This window comes from Lytechinus variegatus, chromosome 17 (genome assembly GCF_018143015.1).
Source record: "Lytechinus variegatus isolate NC3 chromosome 17, Lvar_3.0, whole genome shotgun sequence".
In the NCBI taxonomy this organism is placed as follows: Eukaryota; Metazoa; Echinodermata; class Echinoidea; order Temnopleuroida; family Toxopneustidae; genus Lytechinus; species Lytechinus variegatus.
Window position 1 is genome coordinate 18,248,025 of NC_054756.1, and position 20,571 is coordinate 18,268,595.

The following is a 20,571-nucleotide window of genomic DNA, read 5'->3' on the forward strand; positions in this document are numbered from 1 at the left end:
GAGAATAATACTCACAGCACCCCAACCCCCAGCACCCGCCCCCTTCACTGGCCAGGGCCATGGCCATGTTCCGTGCCAATTTACCCATTCCCGTGCAGCGATCGCGAGAGCTAATTCGCAGATTCGCAGACGATTTTGTGCAATCGATACGCACCATTTCATTGGACAAAAGTTTTTAGAAGATACCATTATGAAATAGGGGGTAAGTAATTTGTGCATAAGTCTCTATCGTCGAAAGCTTGAATACTCTGCATTGGCGCGTAGTAAGGGTATTTAGTAATATTTAAATCATTCATTTAATTTTATACAATATCACAATTTTGTTTGTAATAAATGAATAAAAATTCTAAATTGGACCCTTTATTCAGCTCTACCCCTTTACGAAAGAAATGTAGTTGACGACGTCGCATATATCGCGATTGCAATGCAAGATGGCTGGCTGAGCTGACCCGAGCGAGGATATCAATCCAAAAACAAGATCAAGACAAGTAAATTTGTAATTCTGGATTGATTAGTTGCTGAAATGTAAGTATTTCGAGAAATGAACATCGGAATATTGAGTATTCATCTAATTATGTACCTATAATGTAAGAATTAATTTTCTACTCTTCTGAACAAAACTCCACAGCCCACACTCACACTCACAGCACTGACTGACGCTTTGCACGGAGCAAGCATCGCACTCGCAGGACTGCCAGGAGTTTCGGGTCAGATTGGCTCGAACTCAGGAGGCGTCGCGTTTACTTTACTTTAGTTTCGAGCTGATGAGTTGAACTGAAGCCCAGGCATGTAAGTTGTAACTTCACAGGGGAATTGGAGTCTACCTCGGTAACCCAGGGAGCCCAGGCCAGGGCCTACCGTGTATTTGCCATAGACACAGGACTAACTTAGGGTAGTTTAATGGTCAAAATATTAAACTGAATTGTGAAAACAGAAATTATGGCATGCACTTAACCACGATAATCGATATGGATAAAATTAAAGGTCTAGGCCTAAGTCTAACGAGTGGCAGTACCGTATCCTGACATCGAGGCACAGTCACAGACTGGAACCTCAAAAAATAAAAAAGTTCTGTTGCGATACTTCTCCTAATTTGTTCAAAATTCATTAATGGCCGATCGAGACTGGGGTAAACTAGTAGTAGTATTACTGTAGGCTAGAACTAGAAGGAGAAAACTTTGTTTTTTGACTGAGGTTCCAGTCTGTGCCTCGATGTCAGGATACTGGCCTGCCACTCGTTAGACCTTCATCCATATTATATATCTAATCGTGGTAAGTGCATAACTTCTGTTTTCACAATTCAGTTTTATTTTGACCAGGCATAAATTACCCTAGTCACGTGTGTATGGCAAATACACAGTAAGCCCCTGGGCTCCCTGGGCCTGGTTTACTACCGTATCTCAGGTGAAGTTCGTGCAGGCTCCACTCCACTAGTACGCTACACCAGTATGCTTCATCTACGGTACCCGAACTGCGGGACGGTGAATTCGATCAGATATTCCGAGTGACAAAGGTGGAATCCAAAAGTGGTTCATTGTAAAAATTAAACTTATAGAAAAAAATATAACGGGAAAGAAAAAAAAGCTCAATTCCTTAGTTACTCTTCACTCCGTGTCCATCCTCCGGTTATCCTCAACTGGTGATTTTGGGCCAGTATCTTTTTCCTCACACGTATTATTCACGGCCGATTTAAAAACACACTGATCGCAGGAGTTTGTAGACCAAAAGCTTCAGTCTCTGTATTTTGGTTGTTCTGCTGAACTGCGTTGGCTCACTCACCAATACATAGACTGAAAAGCTTGGAGGCCCGGACGTACAGACAACGTATTTTAGCAGTAACGTTAGATCGAACAGCGGGAACCCGATTTTCCGATCGTTTTTTTGTACATAAAATGTCATATTACGAAAAAAAAATCACATCCATATTTACGAAAAAATGTTTAAAATTCAGAAATATCGTACCTTAGACCTCAGTTACCGCTAGTTCTTTTGAAATGATGATCGAAACATCGTCATCTTCGATCCTTTCGTTGGTCAAGGTAAGTTGCCATCTTGGATGACGTCATCATTACAGACGTATTTACCAGTCGCTACCTAACGCGATTTGTGCCGCTGCTTTGCGCTGCGCTTGGACATATTGATGTGCGTGCGTTCGGAACTTGTCGCTCGCATTGATTGGCCAAGATATCGAAAATTTAATCGGAACGCCTTGATAAAAGCACAACTCGTTGACGGCTGCCATATTTTCCTCTCCGGCAGATCGGTCAAAAAATAAGGAATAACCCGGGGAAAAACTCATCGGTAACGTATATTTTCAAAATATTATAAACTGTATATGATATCAATAGAAAGATTAGAGTCTAACGAATATAGTGGACCTTCGTCCAAGATAATATAATGTCATTTAGAATCTAAAAGAAGTAACAAATCTGGACAAAACCCGTCCGCCGAATTGTCGGACCAGATTACACATGAAGGCTCGTACTGACACATTGCCGTCGGTAAATGGGGATTGTAGTAAAATGTCAGAAATTGTTGAATAAATCCCCAGAAACGACGGTTATTGCTGTCTAACTGATCGCAGGAGTTTGTTGAAAATGAAATTGAAATATTTCAATAGTAAACACACATTAAAAAATTGATCATTAATTTGTTTTTGGCTTTCTAACATTTGTACAGGCAAAGAACAACAACATACGGTATGGTATATCTCAACAAACTCAAGGGAAATTGATAATATTAATAACATTAAAAAAAATTTAATGAAAGAATTTTTATCAGACCATTTCAACATGGTAGTTTGATGATGGTAGCAGGTAGAGTGATTTGAAGGTGACATTCTTTTATTTTTTGACTGACTTATTTTTTCTATGCTTTGTGTGGTTTTAAGGAAAACCTATACCTCATTTTGTGATATATACCAATGTTATAAAAATTGACTGACTCAGATTAATATTGTACAGATAATAAATGATTATTTGTATGACCCATGTACAGGTGCTGAAATTCTGCAAGACCTTTTTTGGAATTGGTAATTTTCTTGTGTAGCATGATAGTATAGAGGGCTCTTCAAAATGCCAGTGAGTACAACTTCATTCAAGGCTGGAACAGCGGTGAGTGGCCTCTACAGTATTAAATTTCAAAATTGCAGAATAGTCATATACTCTACGATTGATATTATATGGTACTTGGTAATGTCAGATTATTGTAGAAAATATTGTGAAGAATTACAAATAGACACCACAATATGGCTATGCAGTATTTCATGACTGTGACCATGTTATTAAATGTAAAATGTAGGCTCTTGTTGGTAGGTTATACAAATGCACAGACACACAGCTTCCTTTATAAGCTTGTCACACAAATATATTTTGGATAGAGGAAGAGCATTTTGAATGGATTATCATGGTGTTGAATGTCCATACACCACTCCCCATCTTCCCATCAGCTGGAGGCTGCAGTGCTGTGTGGTCAGCATGGTCTCTCCTACTTCAAGCACATTGAGAGCACTCTACAAGATGTGAAAAACAGTCGGGACCAACCCCATGAACAGGCATGCAGTGTGGAAATGATGAGGAAATTGATCACCACCATACAAGAGGTGTGTATACCTTGTTTCAAAATATAAAATATAAGCTAAACAGCAGTGAATGGGGAATATCCGGGTGCTCTTTTTTTAGGACTCTGAGCATATCTTACCTAGAACCCTTGAGTAATTTTTTTAAATCAATGGATCCATACTGATCAATCTGCTAATTGGTAATCGTCCTGTGTCTCACTTTGTATTATGAATTTTGGTCCTAACATTTGTTGATCAGCTGTTCTTTGCTGTTCTGACAGTCATTGGTTATTACTGAAGATCCTTTTTACTGAGTAAAGAATTAATCTGTTGTCTCACGATGTGGCAAACTGAAAATCGTGAGACAACAGATTAATTCTTTACTCAGATTCAGCTACCACGATGATCAACATCTTCCGTACTATTGATCCTTTTTTACTATTTTAGAAAGTACTCTGCTAGTACCGGGTACTTTTTTTTCATTAGCTTGCATTAAATTGTTGAAAAAGGTAGTTTTGTTGATTTTAGTTTTTTTTTATTAGTGATGTTATATTATAATAATAGTAAATGATTGTCACTAGTTTGACAGGACCTTGTATTGCAAATGTTGGGGGTTATTTTCATACAAATTGGTCTCTCTGGCAATGTTCTTTCCTAGTCTTACTACACATACTTCTCTTTTATAGCCAAACTTCTAAAGGATAACTGTCCCATTGTATACAGTCTTTTTCTTACTTTCCAATATAAATGTTATTTTGTTCTCATGGGGGAACGTGTATGAGATTCAGTTGCCACTGAAGCATGATTTACCAAATTTGAATAACTGAACAACACTGCCAATCAACAAGTTAGATTTATGATTTTATATTGTAGCAACTACCATGCCAGAGGTTTTGGCAGGCTGAAATAATGGTGTTGGTGATCAAGCATATCGCAGTATCCACACAGGAAGGAAAGTCAGACAATCTCTCTGTATTTTTGGACAATGGACTCTCTGAAATACTAGGTATGTACACAGAATAGTTTTTCCCCTGATAGAGTTTAATGGTATTGTCACTATCATTTGTGTTTGTCGTGGGGGGGGGGGAGGCTGGAGATATACTGTTGATTGAAAAATGGATGAAAAAGCTGAATCGCAGTAAGGGTTACCATATATTTCTTTTTCTTCATAAGTGTTCTGGCAAAGTGTTTTTCTATTTCTATTTTCTATAGTGTTCCTCATGTGAACTTGTATAAATATGCATTCTGCCTCTAGGCACTTCATAAGAAAGAAAAAATATTCTGCCGTGTATTCACTACAATACGTACACCTCAAACTTTTTTGAATGAAAGATTTATTTTATAAGATAATGTTTTGTGTTTCAGTGTTTGTGTATGAAGAGACCAAGAGGTATATTTCTCAAGCAGGGAGAGATGTCCATCATGAAGCTGATAATTTGATGGAAGTCTTGTTTGAAACCATCAATGTGAGTTTATCCTTTACCCTCTGATGCTCATTTTTTTCATTCACAGTCACCATCCAGTTTTTTCTTTTAGTCTAATAGTTGTCTTTATAGATAGTCTGAAAAGAAATTGTACATAGGGAGTTCCAAATAAATTTTGGATTATTGAAAAGCACTTTTTTTTGTTAAGTTCTGAACAATGTTATATTTTCTGATACATGTAGTATTGTTCTTTGATACAACCATGGAGGTAGAACCTTCGGTCAATTTAGGAATTCATAAAAATCTTCATGTCAGAAGAATTAAATGAAGAATGAGTGAATCTTTGTAATATATCAATCAATTAAAATGTGACAAAATAGAATCTTTGTAATATATCAATCAATTAAAATGTGACAAAATAGAATTTTTTTAGAACAGTATTGATTCATATTTTATTCATTTTATATAAAACAATTAGATAATCTACATGAGTAAATTAATTAATATGAAGTGTATTTGCAATGTATATATATCTTTCTCTGTATGTACCTTTCATTAGTCATTTCATTTTTTTACCATCTCCAATTTGTTTTATAGGAAGTTTCTGAATACAGTGGAGCGGCAAGGAGGTTAATGGTAGAAGCCTTTTGTGCAAGATTGATCATGCTTGTAATCAACACAAAAATACTCTTCCATACAAGAATGGAGGTAATATTTCAGCTCATTATCATTCATATTGCTATTATATAACATAGAGCTCACTCATTATTTACTAACAAAATTAAAAATGATTTATTTTAATACTCCTTTTTTTGCTCTCATAGACCCAAGTTGCACAAAAACATCACAAAAAATTAGTTTCATTTGATAACACTATATACATTGGCTGCTTATTGCATGTAGCTATAATTAGTGTGGGGTATGTTTTGTGCTGTATGGAAAGTTGGCTGCACTTTATGGCCCCTGCATGCATGATATATATGACCTGCATGGGTTCAGTTCTGGTACAACAGTGAACTCAGTGGAGATGGATTGATTACACTATTCCCAAGCAATTGTACAAGTCAATCATGTGCAAAGTATTGTTTGAGAATGATTTTACATAGTTGAGACATACTGAACAGGGTCCTGTTTCATAAAGCTCTGTGATATACCAACAAATGTACTATCAACCAATCAGATTGAAGGATTTCAATAGCTTTTTACTAATAATAAGTTATATGAAACTGGCTCCTGGACTGGTTTTGCATTGAATTTCACAGGCGGAGAGGACATTGAACCTGATGTTAGAGGGATGTGAAGATGATGACCTTACCTGGGTTGGAAATGATCCTGTCACAGCCAAGCTAATGTAAGGAGTACTTTATTATATTCACAGTAGAACCAGAATGATCCCCCTCCAAAAAAAAAGGTCCATACATGTACATACATGTATGGAACTCACTTCCCCACACAGTTCAAATCTCATCTTCTCTTCTGTCATTGTAAACAAAGTTGGAAACCTATCTTATGTCTCATAGGTCGAATTCATAAAGGTGGTTTATGAACCCATGGCTAATGCAGATTTCCTGTATAAATTACGCTTAATTACCGTGTATATTAAAAAAATTTCCAATGCTGATGTGCGCTTTTGTCACAGTGTGCCAAATTAGTGCCTGGTGCCATGGTTAAGTACGGTATTTTATTCATGAGTCCAGTGTTAACAATGAGCTCATTAACTCAAAACAGTGGACTCATGAACAGAATAGCATTAGAATAATGTTACTTTTAAAATATCCAAATACACTGGGCTACACCTCAGCAGTGTAAGAACTGTGGTTTACTAATATCAATGATGATGTGTATTGCTTACCTTCTATGTTAATATATTAATTCAGGCAACACCTAGCAGACATTCTGCCTGTAGCAGGAGACTTTGAGATGCAGATTGCCATAACGGAATCATTAGCAAGGATGGTGACAAAGAGTGAACGAAGGAGAAGATCACCGGCATGGTTCCCATTACAGGCCATCAGTGAAGCTTTCTTAGCCATTGATGACCAGAGATTTGATTCAGTGAGATGTTTGTATTTTTGTGTACCTGTATGTTACCCAATGAACTGACTCTGTCAGTACACTCAGCCTTTTGCAATTTTTGGGTGGAAAACTTCTGTTTTTCAATATTTTTCGGCGATTTCACTTTGTACCTTATATATCCAGCTTAATTTCAATTGTAATACATTCATGTGTTTTAAATTGCTGAATATTTACTGGATTGCACAATCGGAAACCTTCAAGATTGACATATAGTGCTAGTTGGACAGAATGTTGTAAACATTTTTTATGTACAAGTACTCTCTCTCTTTGCACAGAGTAAATACAGAGACTGTATTTACTGTTTTTCACTGTAAATACGCATGCAAACTTATGTTACACATCCATCGTTTACTGTGCATGTACTGCATGCATTGCAGCACAATGTCATTAGCAAAAAAAATTTACTTAATGCACTAATTGTATCAAGCAAATTAAGCACAAAAAACTTCGTGTTGACTTTTTGATGTCACAATATTTCTTTCTGGTATATGCAGTTTGCTGTGTGTCCCTATGTAAATATAAGGAGCTTTGATTGCTGTTTAAGAGCACTGACCCATGTCTCTTTATTATAGAACACTTTTAACTTTAATATACATATGCACATTCTTGATGATTATGTCTTTGGTATCTCTTTGTAAGACGGGTCCATTTCTTGATTATATTAATGGATACTGTCAACATATACTTCTTTTGATCACTTTGTGATTTAACAGTTATCTTTATTCACTTCATTTTGAAGGATTGCCGCATATTTCTGAATCTTCTGAACGAGAGTTGCCGGGAGAGAAGGTGGGTAGTATCACACCATTTCATTTTTATCATTAAAATGAAAAAATTTCATAGATTATTTTTTCTCGCTCTGCTCAATATATCAGTACTTTGGGATGGGATGGGCATCAACTGTAGCAAATTTTGTTTAAAGTGATCATTTAGAATATTTTTTTTCAAGTTTTTAATTTCAAGATAATTCATACACAAAAGAAAAAGCTCTGAACCCCACCCCCCATGTTTGCCTTTGAAAGCAGAAAAGCCAAAACTTGTACATGTGTTCATATTGTCTTAATATCTTTATGAATGAGTTTGCTTAATATTCTCTCATTTTACAGTGTGTGTTCTTTTCCATGTAAGAAAGCATTCCTTGGAGATTTTGAGGTGAGTAAACTCAGATCTTAATCCATGTACTACTATTAAATGCGATATGTTGTGATGATTCTGGCAGGAGGGCTTAAAAAAGTTTGTGCTGTGACATCTCACCTAATAATTGGTCCATATACAGAGCATGAGGAAATTACAGAATACAGTAGTCAACATGTTCATTGAATTCAACTGACTTACATCCTTATTAGAAGGTACATTTGTGTTCTGTTCCTAATATAAAGTACTCCTACCATTTAGCCTTAGCAGACAGATAAGTTTATGTTTTCAAAATGTATTGTTAAGTGTCAAAAATGAATATTCTATATTTGCATGTGGTCTATCTGCAATTCTTATAATTTGGTCAGGTAATCGAATACTTTGAACCCTGTCCACCCCCACAAAAATATATGATTTACTGGTATATCTGTAGTACAGGCACTGTCTCTCCTGAGAGAGTGGAATTAAATTTCAACTAGCATTGCAGGTGGTGAAATTTGATGAAACCATTTGTGGAGTCATGGACAGCTGATCATTATTTGATTGTATAATTTATTCAATTATTCTTGATGGTTGTATTTGACAGATTGTTGAAGTTTGCAGGTATTTTTTATCTACAGTACTTTCTGACAGATCATTTTAAACAAAAGTGAAAAGTCTTTTATCATTTAATTGAGCATTGAAGTCAGAGGATTTTTAAAAATTTATTTTCATTCATCTGTCCACCCATCCACCCATACCATGATGAAAAACAATGCACATAGCAGCCTTACAGCTGAATGGTGTACAATTTACATTGTACAACGCCTACTTAGCTTGTTATACGCGATCAAATGGGAGGCTGAATGTCACACATTCGTGCCGTTGCACACAAGATGGACCATCCAAAATGTACCGTCCAAAATGTACCATTGCACGGCCTTAGAAGGTGACGTCACAATGCGATTTCATTGAATAAGGTGATAATGCGCGTACAGCCCACAGGCTGGCTAAATGCGCAATGCTGTCCAAGATCATGTGCGCTTGTGGGCCCGGCTTGTGGGATTTTGCTTTTCGCTTTCAATATTTTTGCTCCCTTTTCATAGATTACTGGAGGGAAAAACTCTTGTTTTTTTCATATTTTCCCTAGATTCCGAGGCGTTGTACAACACAAATAGCGAATATTCTTATTCGTGCAATGGTGCGAGATTTCGCAATCGGTGAAAGAAAGAAACGCTCTATTCAACTCGGCTAATGCCTCGTTGAATAGAGCATCTTTCTTTCACCTCATGCGAAATCTTGCACCATCGCACTCATGCCTATTCGCTATTTGTATACTGATGGATACAACAGTTAGTAACATTTAAGAACATATTGAAATTAAATCCATTGTCACAGTATTTTTACGGCTTGCTTTACTGATTCATTAGTTTCATTGTCTTTGTTTTATTATAAGATACACATTTAACCTCTTATTTATCTTAATACCACATACTCAAATTATATTTCTGTCTTTATGAGTGATGGCCAATTAAAAATTCAGTGCTTTTGTCACTGTGTTATATTGATATTGTATTCAAGCGTTGAGACAGAGTTCATGATCATAAGAAATCACAGCAAGTTTATATTGATTGAAGAGATTGAATAACTATTTTTTCATTGTATGATAGTTGAGGAACCCTAATGAAGATAAAGTCAGTGAGTTCTGGGTTGACTTCAATGCAGTCAGTCAATCAATCACCATGTATGTAGCTGATGAAGATACAGGATTAGAAGAGGTAGGGGAAAACAACTTCTGCGATTCTCTTGATACAATTTTACTGAAATGGGAAGAATTTCATGTATTTTGCTCTCATTTTTTTTTATAGAATCAAAATGAAGATGTGAGAAAATGAGTTTTAAGATTTTTTTTTCTAAAGAGATCTCACATTGTCAAATCATTGATAATTCCACAGATACATGTATATTTTGCTCAACTCACCCCCGAGATAATGCATATAGAAATAAATAAAACCCATCAAAAACATACAAACCAACAGACAAAAAAGAATAGAAAAAGATTAAGGGCAAGTCTAAGAATTTGTGCGCCTCACGTACGGGACATTTCAGACGCTTTAATGACCTGAAAAATAGTGTTAATTGACTTTGATTAAATTGAATACCCTCATGATGGTAGACATCTAGGAGAAGAATAATCATGCAAAAAATGGTGACGTATGACCTTGTCCTTGAACTTTTAGAGAAAAAAGATGTGCCGTTACGTATGGGACGCAGAAAAAAGACAATTTTTAAAACATTTTTTTCAAGTTGAGAATTCTCTGAAAGTACTTCATTTGACAACTTGTAACTTAGTGTAATAGAAGTCACAATACTCTAGTATGTCTAAGGCAAGTTTCATGTCATAAGCCAAGTCCCTCTAATTACAGACTCTAATTAAACAAATTAATGACGTGTTACGTATGGGACATTTTGTCCCCACAGAGAACGTACAGAATTTTCCCCATTATTAAAAAAATTGAAATAATTTAAAATATGGAAATAATAAAAGAGTTTCTGTCTTTTAAAATGTTCTATTGAGACATATCTGATATGACTGAAAAGGAAATTAGCCATTTAAATTTTTTTTTCTTGTTTTTCATGGTTTCATGAATTTCTTATGTATTTCTATTGTTTTTTATTTTTTTCATATTTTCCCATTTTCACAATTTTTTTGCTTCAATTGTTTTCATTAATCAGTATTCATAACAAATCAGTCTTTAAAAACTAAAGAAAATGTAAATAATCACTTTTTAGAGCACTCTTGTAATTTGTTTTTTCTCCATTCACTTTGTGCACAAATCTCCCCATTGACATTGTGTGTAAATGTCCCATACGTAACATGTCGTCCCATACGTAACGATTGTAAACTCTATTTTAAAAACTTTTTTGGTTATAACATTTTCATTCTTTACAAATTAGAACTTCCCAGAGATGCAACAATACAAGTAATGTATTATGAGATATAACTTAAAAAACATCCTCAAAATGTTACGTATGGGACATTCCATCCTTGGACAAGACCTAATTTGCATAATTAATTAGATGACACCACTTTTTTCCCCAGAAGTAACAGATGCTAGGGGGTCCATGTCCCACCTATGACTAAAATCTCACAAGTTTTGTTTTTATTTTCTAGGAGTTTTTATAATTGTCCCACACGTAACGCCCATTTTACCAATTATGCAAATTAGGTGCCCAAAATTAGCATAAATATGCGTATTATCAAATTTTTCTTAATGAAATTTTAAAATTCAACATTTGGGCTTTCTTACCCCACCAAAGATAACTTCTTAAATTAAAGATGAAATTTTGCCTTCTAGGGTGACCTTTTCTTGGACTTGCCCTTAAATTCTTTTTATGATGCTTGAATTGTTTTTGCTGTTCTATTGACTAGATTCATCATTATGATCACGATTGTTTTCATGAGATACATATAATGGCTGAAAATAAAACTAATTTATTTTGAAGGGTTATTTCTTATTTTTTCAACTTGAATTATACATTCTGGTTTATGTCATTCTGTATTCAGGATCAAAGAATGAGTTTTCCACAGTTGCATGTTGTCTGAAACAGAATATCATTATATCATGCATGTTATTTTTGTTAGTGTTAATGGCGTGATATTCAATAATGGTGATAAAAAAATGTGATTTATAATGTGCCATATCCACTCGGCAGAGTGCCCAAGGCTCAGTGAAAGAAAGAGAGAGAGAGAGAACAGTACAAATAAATAAATTAAGGAACAATTAAGAATAGGAAGCATTGAACAGACGCATCTTAAGGTAGCATTTAAACATGTCAATGGAAGTGCAGTCATGGATAACCATGGGAAGGTCATTCTAGTGAACAGGGCCAGCGTGAGCAAAGCCTGTACCCCCACATGTCTTAGCAGATAATCAACCATCTGTGTTTTTCTATGTTGTTTACAACATGATTGAAATACGCTGTTTGATGTTTCTCTATCTGTAGGCATGATCGAAGATTGGGTTTAAACCCAATTTCCATGCTTGCATGTTGTCTATTTAAAACTTTCAAGTGTCATGTATGCAATTTCAATTGTTGTAACTGATGACTTAAAAACCGTCTGGCCCGAATTCACAAAGGTGGTTTTGAAAGCCCACGGTTCAGTTCATTCTTTATTTAGATTTCCTGTATAAATTACGCTTAGCGTGTATGGGGTGCGTGTATAAAAAATGCCCAGTGCTGATGTACGCTTTTGTCACAGTGCGCCAAATTGACTCCTGTTACCATGGTATTAAAGATAAGCAATTTTATTCATGAATCTCAAACAGTGGACTCATGAATAAAATAGCGTGGATAACCACGGCAACAGGCGTCAATTTGGTGCTCTGTGACAAAACCGTGCATCAGCATTGGACATTTTTTTGATATACGCAGTAAAATAAGCGTAATTTATACAGGAAATCTGCATAAACCATGGACTCAACCGTGGGTTTTCAAATTCACCTTTGTGAATTTGGGCCTCTGTGTTTATGTGTATTGTAGGAGGGTGGTTTGTGGGAAACGGTGACTTTCTCCAAAGAAAAGGTTCAGGAATACCTCGTAAATGGTAAGTCCCTCGGAGCTAGATTTGAATTTACCGATAGAGATTTCATTTGAGCCCCTACGAACATGTTTTGATTTTTAGAATGAAACACATTCACTATAATAGACTCTACCTTCATATGGCTCAATTGGCTCATTGGCAGATTAAGTTTTCCGGTACAATATGTTATTTGTCATGGATTTTGCTTTTCAAAATAGATATATCAAAATTAGTGTCATTTAGTGGGCTGTTTTTGTCTCGTCTACATTGCCAGCAATGGTCCCATCAATCAAAATCTTATTATAAGGTTAAGTTGTGAAATAACATGAAACTTGGATATAAGGTTGATAGAGTCTCAATGATATTTTGTATGATTTTCAGGTTGCTAAATTTATATAAAACATCTCTAGGGAATTTCTTATTTTTGCTCTTCTTTGAATGACCCTTTGAAAATTGAATGAACAGAATCCAGTTTCTTTATCTGGGATGCGATAATCTTGTCATGCAATGAAACTTAGCATAGTATCTATGACAATGCTTTGCACCTGCAGAGGATGAAAAAGGTTTCATTAACCTTATCGTCACCCTAAAGGATCCAGCTTCTTCTATCCTTGCTTTCTGTGGCAATGACAGCCGTACAGCTACCATCATATTTAATCAGAGAACAGACCTGGCTGATGCTCTGGTTTTGTCTTTAGGATCAGACAAGAATGCTGCTCCAATTGAGGTAATCATACTCTTTGTGACTGATTATTACTACTGAGGCCTGTTTCACAGAGCTAGACAATCGATCAAACATCAAATTTGCATGCCTTTTTCACATTATGATAATTGTAATGAAGCATAAACATCAACCCTATGATTGAGAGCTATGCTTTGTGTAACCGGGATCTGGGCTCAGACCTATCAAATCTCTCTTTTGTTTGATAGTCCATGTTTTGGTATTTCTCCCTTTAATAGGTCATGAATTAGATAATAGTTATGGAAAGGTATTTGAATAATACAAGACTTCTTGAAAACAAGCCTCATTGTGTATGGAAAGAAAAAACAATTACCTTTTGCACTTTTGTTGATTATATTTTTAAAATCACATTTGTGTAATTTATGCAAAGATCTGTTTTCAAAGCCAATCTTTTAATTCTTTATTTTAAAACACATCATCTTCATTGAGTTGACTATGCATGTATGGTACTTGCACTTCATTGTCATGTTGTCATGTTGTTTCTGTCTTTTAAGGTAATCTTACTTCTTCACCATAGAATACCACTTCTTACCATGGGGTATTATTTGAATTTCAAAGTCACTATCAATTAGTCACCAAATTAAATAGTTGGAAAAGTGGTATTCTGCTTTCAATAGAGCTATTAAGATCACTTCAGTATTCAGATAATTTCCCCAGGCCTAGTCTGTATTTGAGTGGCAGTTTAATCTGTCGCTTCTTTATAATAAAAAGTAATGATGGCAAATGTTCATTGCAATAAAACTCTGACCCACTTGATTTTCCATCATCTTTGAAGTTCAAGACGGTGTCAAGTTCGTTTCCAAGTAAATCATAAATCAAGTGCCAACATTAGTTCAAAAAGCTATATTTCTTCATTGGCTTTGTCATCTAACCATACAGGGATTGTTAATACTGGTCTATATAGATGTGTAATCTTTAATTATAGAGCTACAATCATTATTGATTGGACGAAGATGAAATTATTGTCAATAAACTTTATATCACTTGAACTTATATAATACTTTAATATTAACACTCCAGTGAAACTTTGATTAAGTCTACAGATCCAAATATATCACTTAGCACTATTTTGTAAACAAAACCCTTCATACAAGATGGTTCGCATTTGTATAAGCTTGTTGACTATCTTTGAAGTGGTTTACCTATTTGTCAACAGTTTTGTTTAAATCCTACAGTGTATTTCTAAATAGGGAATTTGCCAAAGTGTTAGGCTATATGATATGAAAAAAGTAATAAGAAAAGGATGTGCAATCAGAATACCCCAGAGGATAATAGAAATAAATGGTATGTTGTAAAAATGTTTGCTAGAACTGAATTTGAGCTTTTTGAAGTGGGGAAAAATGATGTAGATTTTTATTTGCTTTAATCGGTGCATTAATTGCAATTGATACTGTTTGCTCTTTACAGACACCATCATCATCTCGTAGAAGTTCAGTGAGTAAAATCAATGTGTTGGTGAATCGGGCGAGGAACACGAGCTGGGGGCTGAGTAACATGCCGCAGTCGTTCAACGACGGATACATTGATGTTGGAGCTCATCAAGAGTTGCATTCTGGGAAGCATGTTGGAACTTCTGGGGTAAGAAATAATAGATTGTAATCACAGGGAAGCATTTATTCAGTCTAAAGTCTGAATTAACTCAATCCAAAGCTCTCCAAGGTCATAGCCCTTGATGCCATATTAAAGTTTTCTCATTTGTGTAGTATTATGAAAATTTATCGTATAGAAAAGTGGTCCTGTCCTAAAAATATCAAAATTTAACCCATTAAACCCCAAAAGCCATAATACTGGCTTCTCCATGAACAAGCATATACCCAAAAAGCTGGAATATCGGCTTCAGCTCATGTGATTTGCAAAGCAAACGTTTTAGATATCAGGTGACCTGTAAAAATTACGTAATTTACTTCTGTCAAAGCAGTGATTTTGAGACAAAAAAATGTTCGTACAGGAAGCTGAACAACATCAGCCGGGTCAGGCCGGGTACCATTGGAGTAAGGTGCCGCTGACATTGCTGGGGCTCGGAAAATGAGAATAGGAGATTATTTATTTCAAATGTCATGTATTCCTCCATTTTACCAATTTCTGCAAATAATTCAGGGTGAGGGTCACGATCGTCCCAATTAATTCATGGTTCAAAGGGTGAAGGCCTGTTCATTGAAGGATTAATAGGGGGTACTAGTCCTGACTTTTGTCTTGCAGTCGGAATATTGCGTATTCTAATCTTAGAGCAGCACCTACATCCTTATGGTCAATTTACACTTTGCCACTATCCAATAAGGTATTAAATGGTATATATGGTCATTAGAAGGCAAAAGCTGTATGTATGTCTGGCATTTGCACTTTGAATCTCTTGGTTGAAAGTTCCCTTGGGATTGGAAAAAGTATATACATTTTGTGCACAAAGTACACAAGCCAGATTTCAATAATGGGTAATCTGTAGTTTATCACTCCAATGGGGCATCTTGGATGACTGTAGGCCATATTGGTACAAATACCACATCCTTCTACCTTTTCAAGATATGAATGATAAATGAAAGATATGAGGTATTAAAAAGGGAATGTGATCAGAGCCCTGATCACATTCATAAAGCTCATGTTTAATTGACCTTGGGTCTGATTTTAGACTGGACTGCATGATAATTATGTGCAATCAAACACACTAATCAAATTTGAGAATCTGAGTCCATAGAGTGTCAAAAACATGGGGCATTCTCACATTCACATTATAGAAAACAAACATGTATGCTGTTTGTTACAAGGTGAACTTGATAAAAGTCCAGCCCCCCTTCAGTTGAAATGTTGAATAATTGCCTATTTAAAGTAAACACAATTTTTAGTATAAAGCCAAACATGTTTATCTTTTTCTATTTTAATATAAATAAAATTTCTACCAAGTTGAGTATATTTTTACGGTCTTTAATTGATTTGACTGGGGTAAATTTTTCAGGACATGCATGCCAATGAGGCAGAGCTGCCAAGTAGTACTGATTTTCAGTGTTTATAGTATTGCAAAGTAAGAAAAATACTGGTAGTTTAATGTAAAATATTGATTTCTAAAGTTTCAGCTTTATGTGTTGTCCTATGGTATTTTTTGAAAATACTGATTTCCTCACCGAAATACTGATTTTCAACTTTAAAAATACTGAAATGTTCTTTTTCAGGTCATGGATGCCGATGAGGCTAAAGCGACTCCAGTCAGACGGAAGATATCGATACCACTTGTTCCTATGATCACACCCACCAGGACATCTCTTTATTCAGCAGCATCATCCAGTGTGTCTTCCTCTGGAAGTGTGGATTGTCAGGGCAAACAAACAAATCAAGGTACGGATTCCTTTCCTATTCCCTTTTTACCTCTCATTTCCAGGGAGGTGTATTACAAAGAGTTAGTATGAATTTATAATGTCTTACTTACATATGCTGATGCTGAATCGGATTGAGGGATACGCAGTAGCGCGTGTCCTGCGAGCATTATCTGACTAATGTGGTGATGCGTTATATACCACATTCATCTGAAATTTAAGTGCGACTCTAAGTCAAACTTGATATTTTTGAACCTCCTTCCCCCTGGTCACTTCTTTTCTTTCTGCCTTTCTATCCATTCATCTTGTCCCTCACTCTCCCCCCCCTTATTGTCCCTTATGCTCTTTTTTCACCTCACCAGGGGGTGTAACATATAGAAATATGATCAATATTTACGTATGATTTGAATGTTTTGTACTTTTTTTGCCAATTACGTTATGCTCAATTGTAAGATTGATTGTATGCTGCAATGCCTATATCTCACTCTCTCCTGCTCTCCTATTCTTTCCTTCCCCCTTTCTCCCCCACCCTTATATCTCTCTCTTTGCCATCTCTCACAATCCCCACTTCTTTCTTTCTCTCCTATTCCTCTTTCTCCCTACCCTTATATATCTCTCTTTGCCACCATCACAATCTCCACTCTCTCCTCCCTGTACCCATTTCTCTCCACCATCACTGCTTTGTGCCGAGACCGTTTAGATCTAACAACTCGTCTGGAGCGACCTGTGGTACCAACTGAAGGCGTTCCATATTTTTAGCAGATATAAATGGGGTGATAGAAGGCATATGGTTAGAGTTATGATTGTAATAGAAGGATTAGGTGTTATTTAGTTCTGGGGAGCATTTCATCAATATTTTCATCCGAGAAGTTGTCAGATCTGACATCTTTCCTTGATTCTGATTGGCTGAGAGGTACTGTTACTATGGTAACTGTCGGATAAAGTGGTACTTGTCGGATAAAACGTCCGACAAGTCCTTTCATGAAACGCTCCCCTGGAGGTTAGATTTGATGTTTGGTTGCAGATTTTTGATAGGAGAATTGTTGCGAAGGCAACAGGGAAAGAATTACTTGTGGGGGCTGGGGGTTATCTAGCCCCTGAAATACTCAGAAAAGCCCTAGACAATAACAAAAGAGCCCTGGAAAATCTCCATTCAGTACAGCGTTAAAGCTTATATGTTACAGATTTAGGTAGCCAATTGTGGAAAGTACATGTAGCCCTCAAGAATAAAAAAAACAATCTTTTGCCTGTGGAGCAAAAATCGAGGAACCTTTCCCTTTGGACCTGGGAGATGAACTTTCATTCTTGCTGTATGCTGTTCTTCATATGACCCTCTTAAAATATGTCAACTGAGTGTCCCTTAAACAAATCATTCATACATGATCTACCAGCACAATCGTAGAAATAGGGTTCATGAATAGTTTGGAACCCTAAAATAATCTTTGGAGGGTTATTAAATATCAATTAAACTTTATGAATTCATCTGTCATTGAATGAAGAATCAGTAGTAATTTTTCAGCATAGTAGGAGCAAGAAGAAAAAAATCTAGAGGGCATTATTTATTACTATCAAGAAAATAACCTGGTCTCTAATTCCTCTGTTTGAACTTTGCATGACTAGCTTGGCTCTATAGAGGAGAGTAACAGTGTGAAATAATATGAATTATGAATTTGATAATAAAATGGTAGTCATCATACAGGATGATATAATAAAGTAGCATTAGTTATTATCTTTACATGTTCAAACCATTTTGCTATTAAGAATTTGTATATTTTTTGTTATTATTGTATATTTGTATTACATGATTAAATCACCAACAGGTTTTGTACAGCCGAAGACTCCAACTGGACTTCATGGGAGTACTAAGAAGGTGAAGACCCCACTTCAAGTAACAGTTGCAGACAAACCCAGTACCTCAGGGACGGACAGCGATCACCCTAAACCCCAATCAAGAACACCTGCCAAGGTATCCGTGACAAGGAACACCATTGTCTGCCAATCACCTATGGTCTCTCAAGAAGAGACAGAACGGAAAACCCCTAGACTGGTGGCCAACCATCTGGAAAGTGCCAGCTCTGATTGTGATGTAGTTGAGCAAGAAGTTGCAGTGCAAAAGAAGGCAACTAAGGGAAAGGGTGATCAGGTTGAGATTAGCTCAGCTAAAAAGTCAGCCAAACAGACAACAGTTAATGATGCAGGAAAATACAATGTAAAGAAGGGTCGGTCAAAGAAAGGCAAAGCAGATCAGGTAGTGGCAGTTCAATCTGCTCCAAATGAGCTGTCCCAAAATGTCACTGAAATCCCAGATACCCAGTCTCAGAGCTTGATCAGTCAGGAGAGTGAAGGAAGCCAAGGAACACAGAAAACTACCGGGAGAAAGAAAGGTAGAAAAGCTGCTACCAATCCAGCGCGTGACGGCTCGAAGAGGACGACACGTAGCTCTAGATCTAGTCAGGCTAAAGATGGGGACACTGCCAGTGATATGCCTCAGCCATTACAAACTGGAAGTAAGTCCAGAGGAGGGAAGAAGTTTACGCTGTATTCAGAGACATCCTTCTTGATGGACAGTTCTGAGAGCGAGGAAAAGAACACTGGGGGCAAGACCAGGGGTAAGGGAAAGAAAGCTCCCAAAGTAAGTAATAAGAAATCTGCAGTTAGAGAGATGGAAGAATCTGAGGGTGCAGCTCCAAAGAGTAAAGGAGGTCAAACCAAAAAAAGGAAGAAACAAGAGGAACGAAAAGACCTTCAGGATACAGGAAGATCCAGCAGAAAGTCAGAAAAGGAAACAAATGAAACGCAGACAAAAGGAAAGTGGGCTTCCAAAAAGATCATAAATGGCATCTCAGAACCGCTCATGATACATGAGGAAGACAACCTCTCGCAGGATTTTGTGGTGCCAAAGACAACAGTGAAGGGAAAACAAATCCGTGGAGTCAATGACCTCAAAGGAGATGGGCTGACCACTTGTAACCCGATGTACAACCCTGACCCACAAGAAGAGCAGGAGCGTCAGACATCTCGCCTTCCACAGATTGACAGAAAGTCAGCTGCTCAAGCTTTAGCTGCAGAAAATGCAGGTTGGTTGAGAATTCTTTATTGATAAGGGATAATAAGTCTTTATCAAGAATTCAAACTTCCAGTCAAATGGTTGAATTCAAGTCCAAACAACTTGTTTTCAGATCATTGAAGCAAAATTCTTTTCTGAATGAATGTGGCCATTCTAAATATTATTTGTCCGGTTTAGACATAATATTAATAGTAATGATTATACATGTAACAATGATGATGGTAATATTCCAACTTTCATCTTTATGAATGATAATACCAGTTGTGCATTGCTTATCAAAAGAGGCATGTAAAAGGTACATCTAGAAGTACATGCAGGCTGCTATTGTATTCAGGGTTAACATTGTTAGTTCACTCTATTTTACATGTATATCATCCCATCACAAAACTACAAACAATTAAGGTATATTTGCCATTAGGGTAACTATGCCTGTACAATGTGATTGACTTTTGAACCCTGAAAGCAAAGATGTTTATGTTGATAATGGTATGAAAAACAGGGCCAGGAAAATTGGCGAACGAATCTTGCTCTTTCTGCTAGTCTTGTTTAAAATGACAGTGTCGTACAGAACAATTATACATAAAACTGCACAGACACGATTATAAACGTATATGCAGTCATATCAACAATTAAACAAATAAAAGAAAAAGAACCTCACTGAATGACAGTGTTTTCTCGAATTATGTATATTGTAGGAATGGGG

At 36.3% G+C, this 20,571-nt stretch overlaps 1 protein-coding gene across 1 annotated transcript in view; it reads left to right on the forward strand.

Moving 5' to 3' along the window:
- Window positions 1-438: 438 nt before the first annotated feature.
- Window positions 439-20,571, forward strand: part of LOC121431287 — a 55,194-nt gene continuing 35,061 nt past the window's right edge. Inside the window, exons 1-16 of the mRNA XM_041628795.1 lie at window positions 439-525; window positions 2,998-3,113; window positions 3,449-3,601; window positions 4,433-4,565; window positions 4,925-5,025; window positions 5,581-5,691; window positions 6,246-6,334; window positions 6,861-7,038; window positions 7,799-7,848; window positions 8,166-8,211; window positions 9,843-9,950; window positions 12,718-12,781; window positions 13,309-13,484; window positions 14,907-15,077; window positions 16,661-16,823; window positions 18,622-19,878. Of these exons, the coding sequence (XP_041484729.1) occupies window positions 3,075-3,113; window positions 3,449-3,601; window positions 4,433-4,565; window positions 4,925-5,025; window positions 5,581-5,691; window positions 6,246-6,334; window positions 6,861-7,038; window positions 7,799-7,848; window positions 8,166-8,211; window positions 9,843-9,950; window positions 12,718-12,781; window positions 13,309-13,484; window positions 14,907-15,077; window positions 16,661-16,823; window positions 18,622-19,878 (2,839 nt within the window). The 5' untranslated portion in view covers window positions 439-525; window positions 2,998-3,074. The remainder of the gene's footprint in view (window positions 526-2,997; window positions 3,114-3,448; window positions 3,602-4,432; window positions 4,566-4,924; window positions 5,026-5,580; window positions 5,692-6,245; window positions 6,335-6,860; window positions 7,039-7,798; window positions 7,849-8,165; window positions 8,212-9,842; window positions 9,951-12,717; window positions 12,782-13,308; window positions 13,485-14,906; window positions 15,078-16,660; window positions 16,824-18,621; window positions 19,879-20,571) is intronic.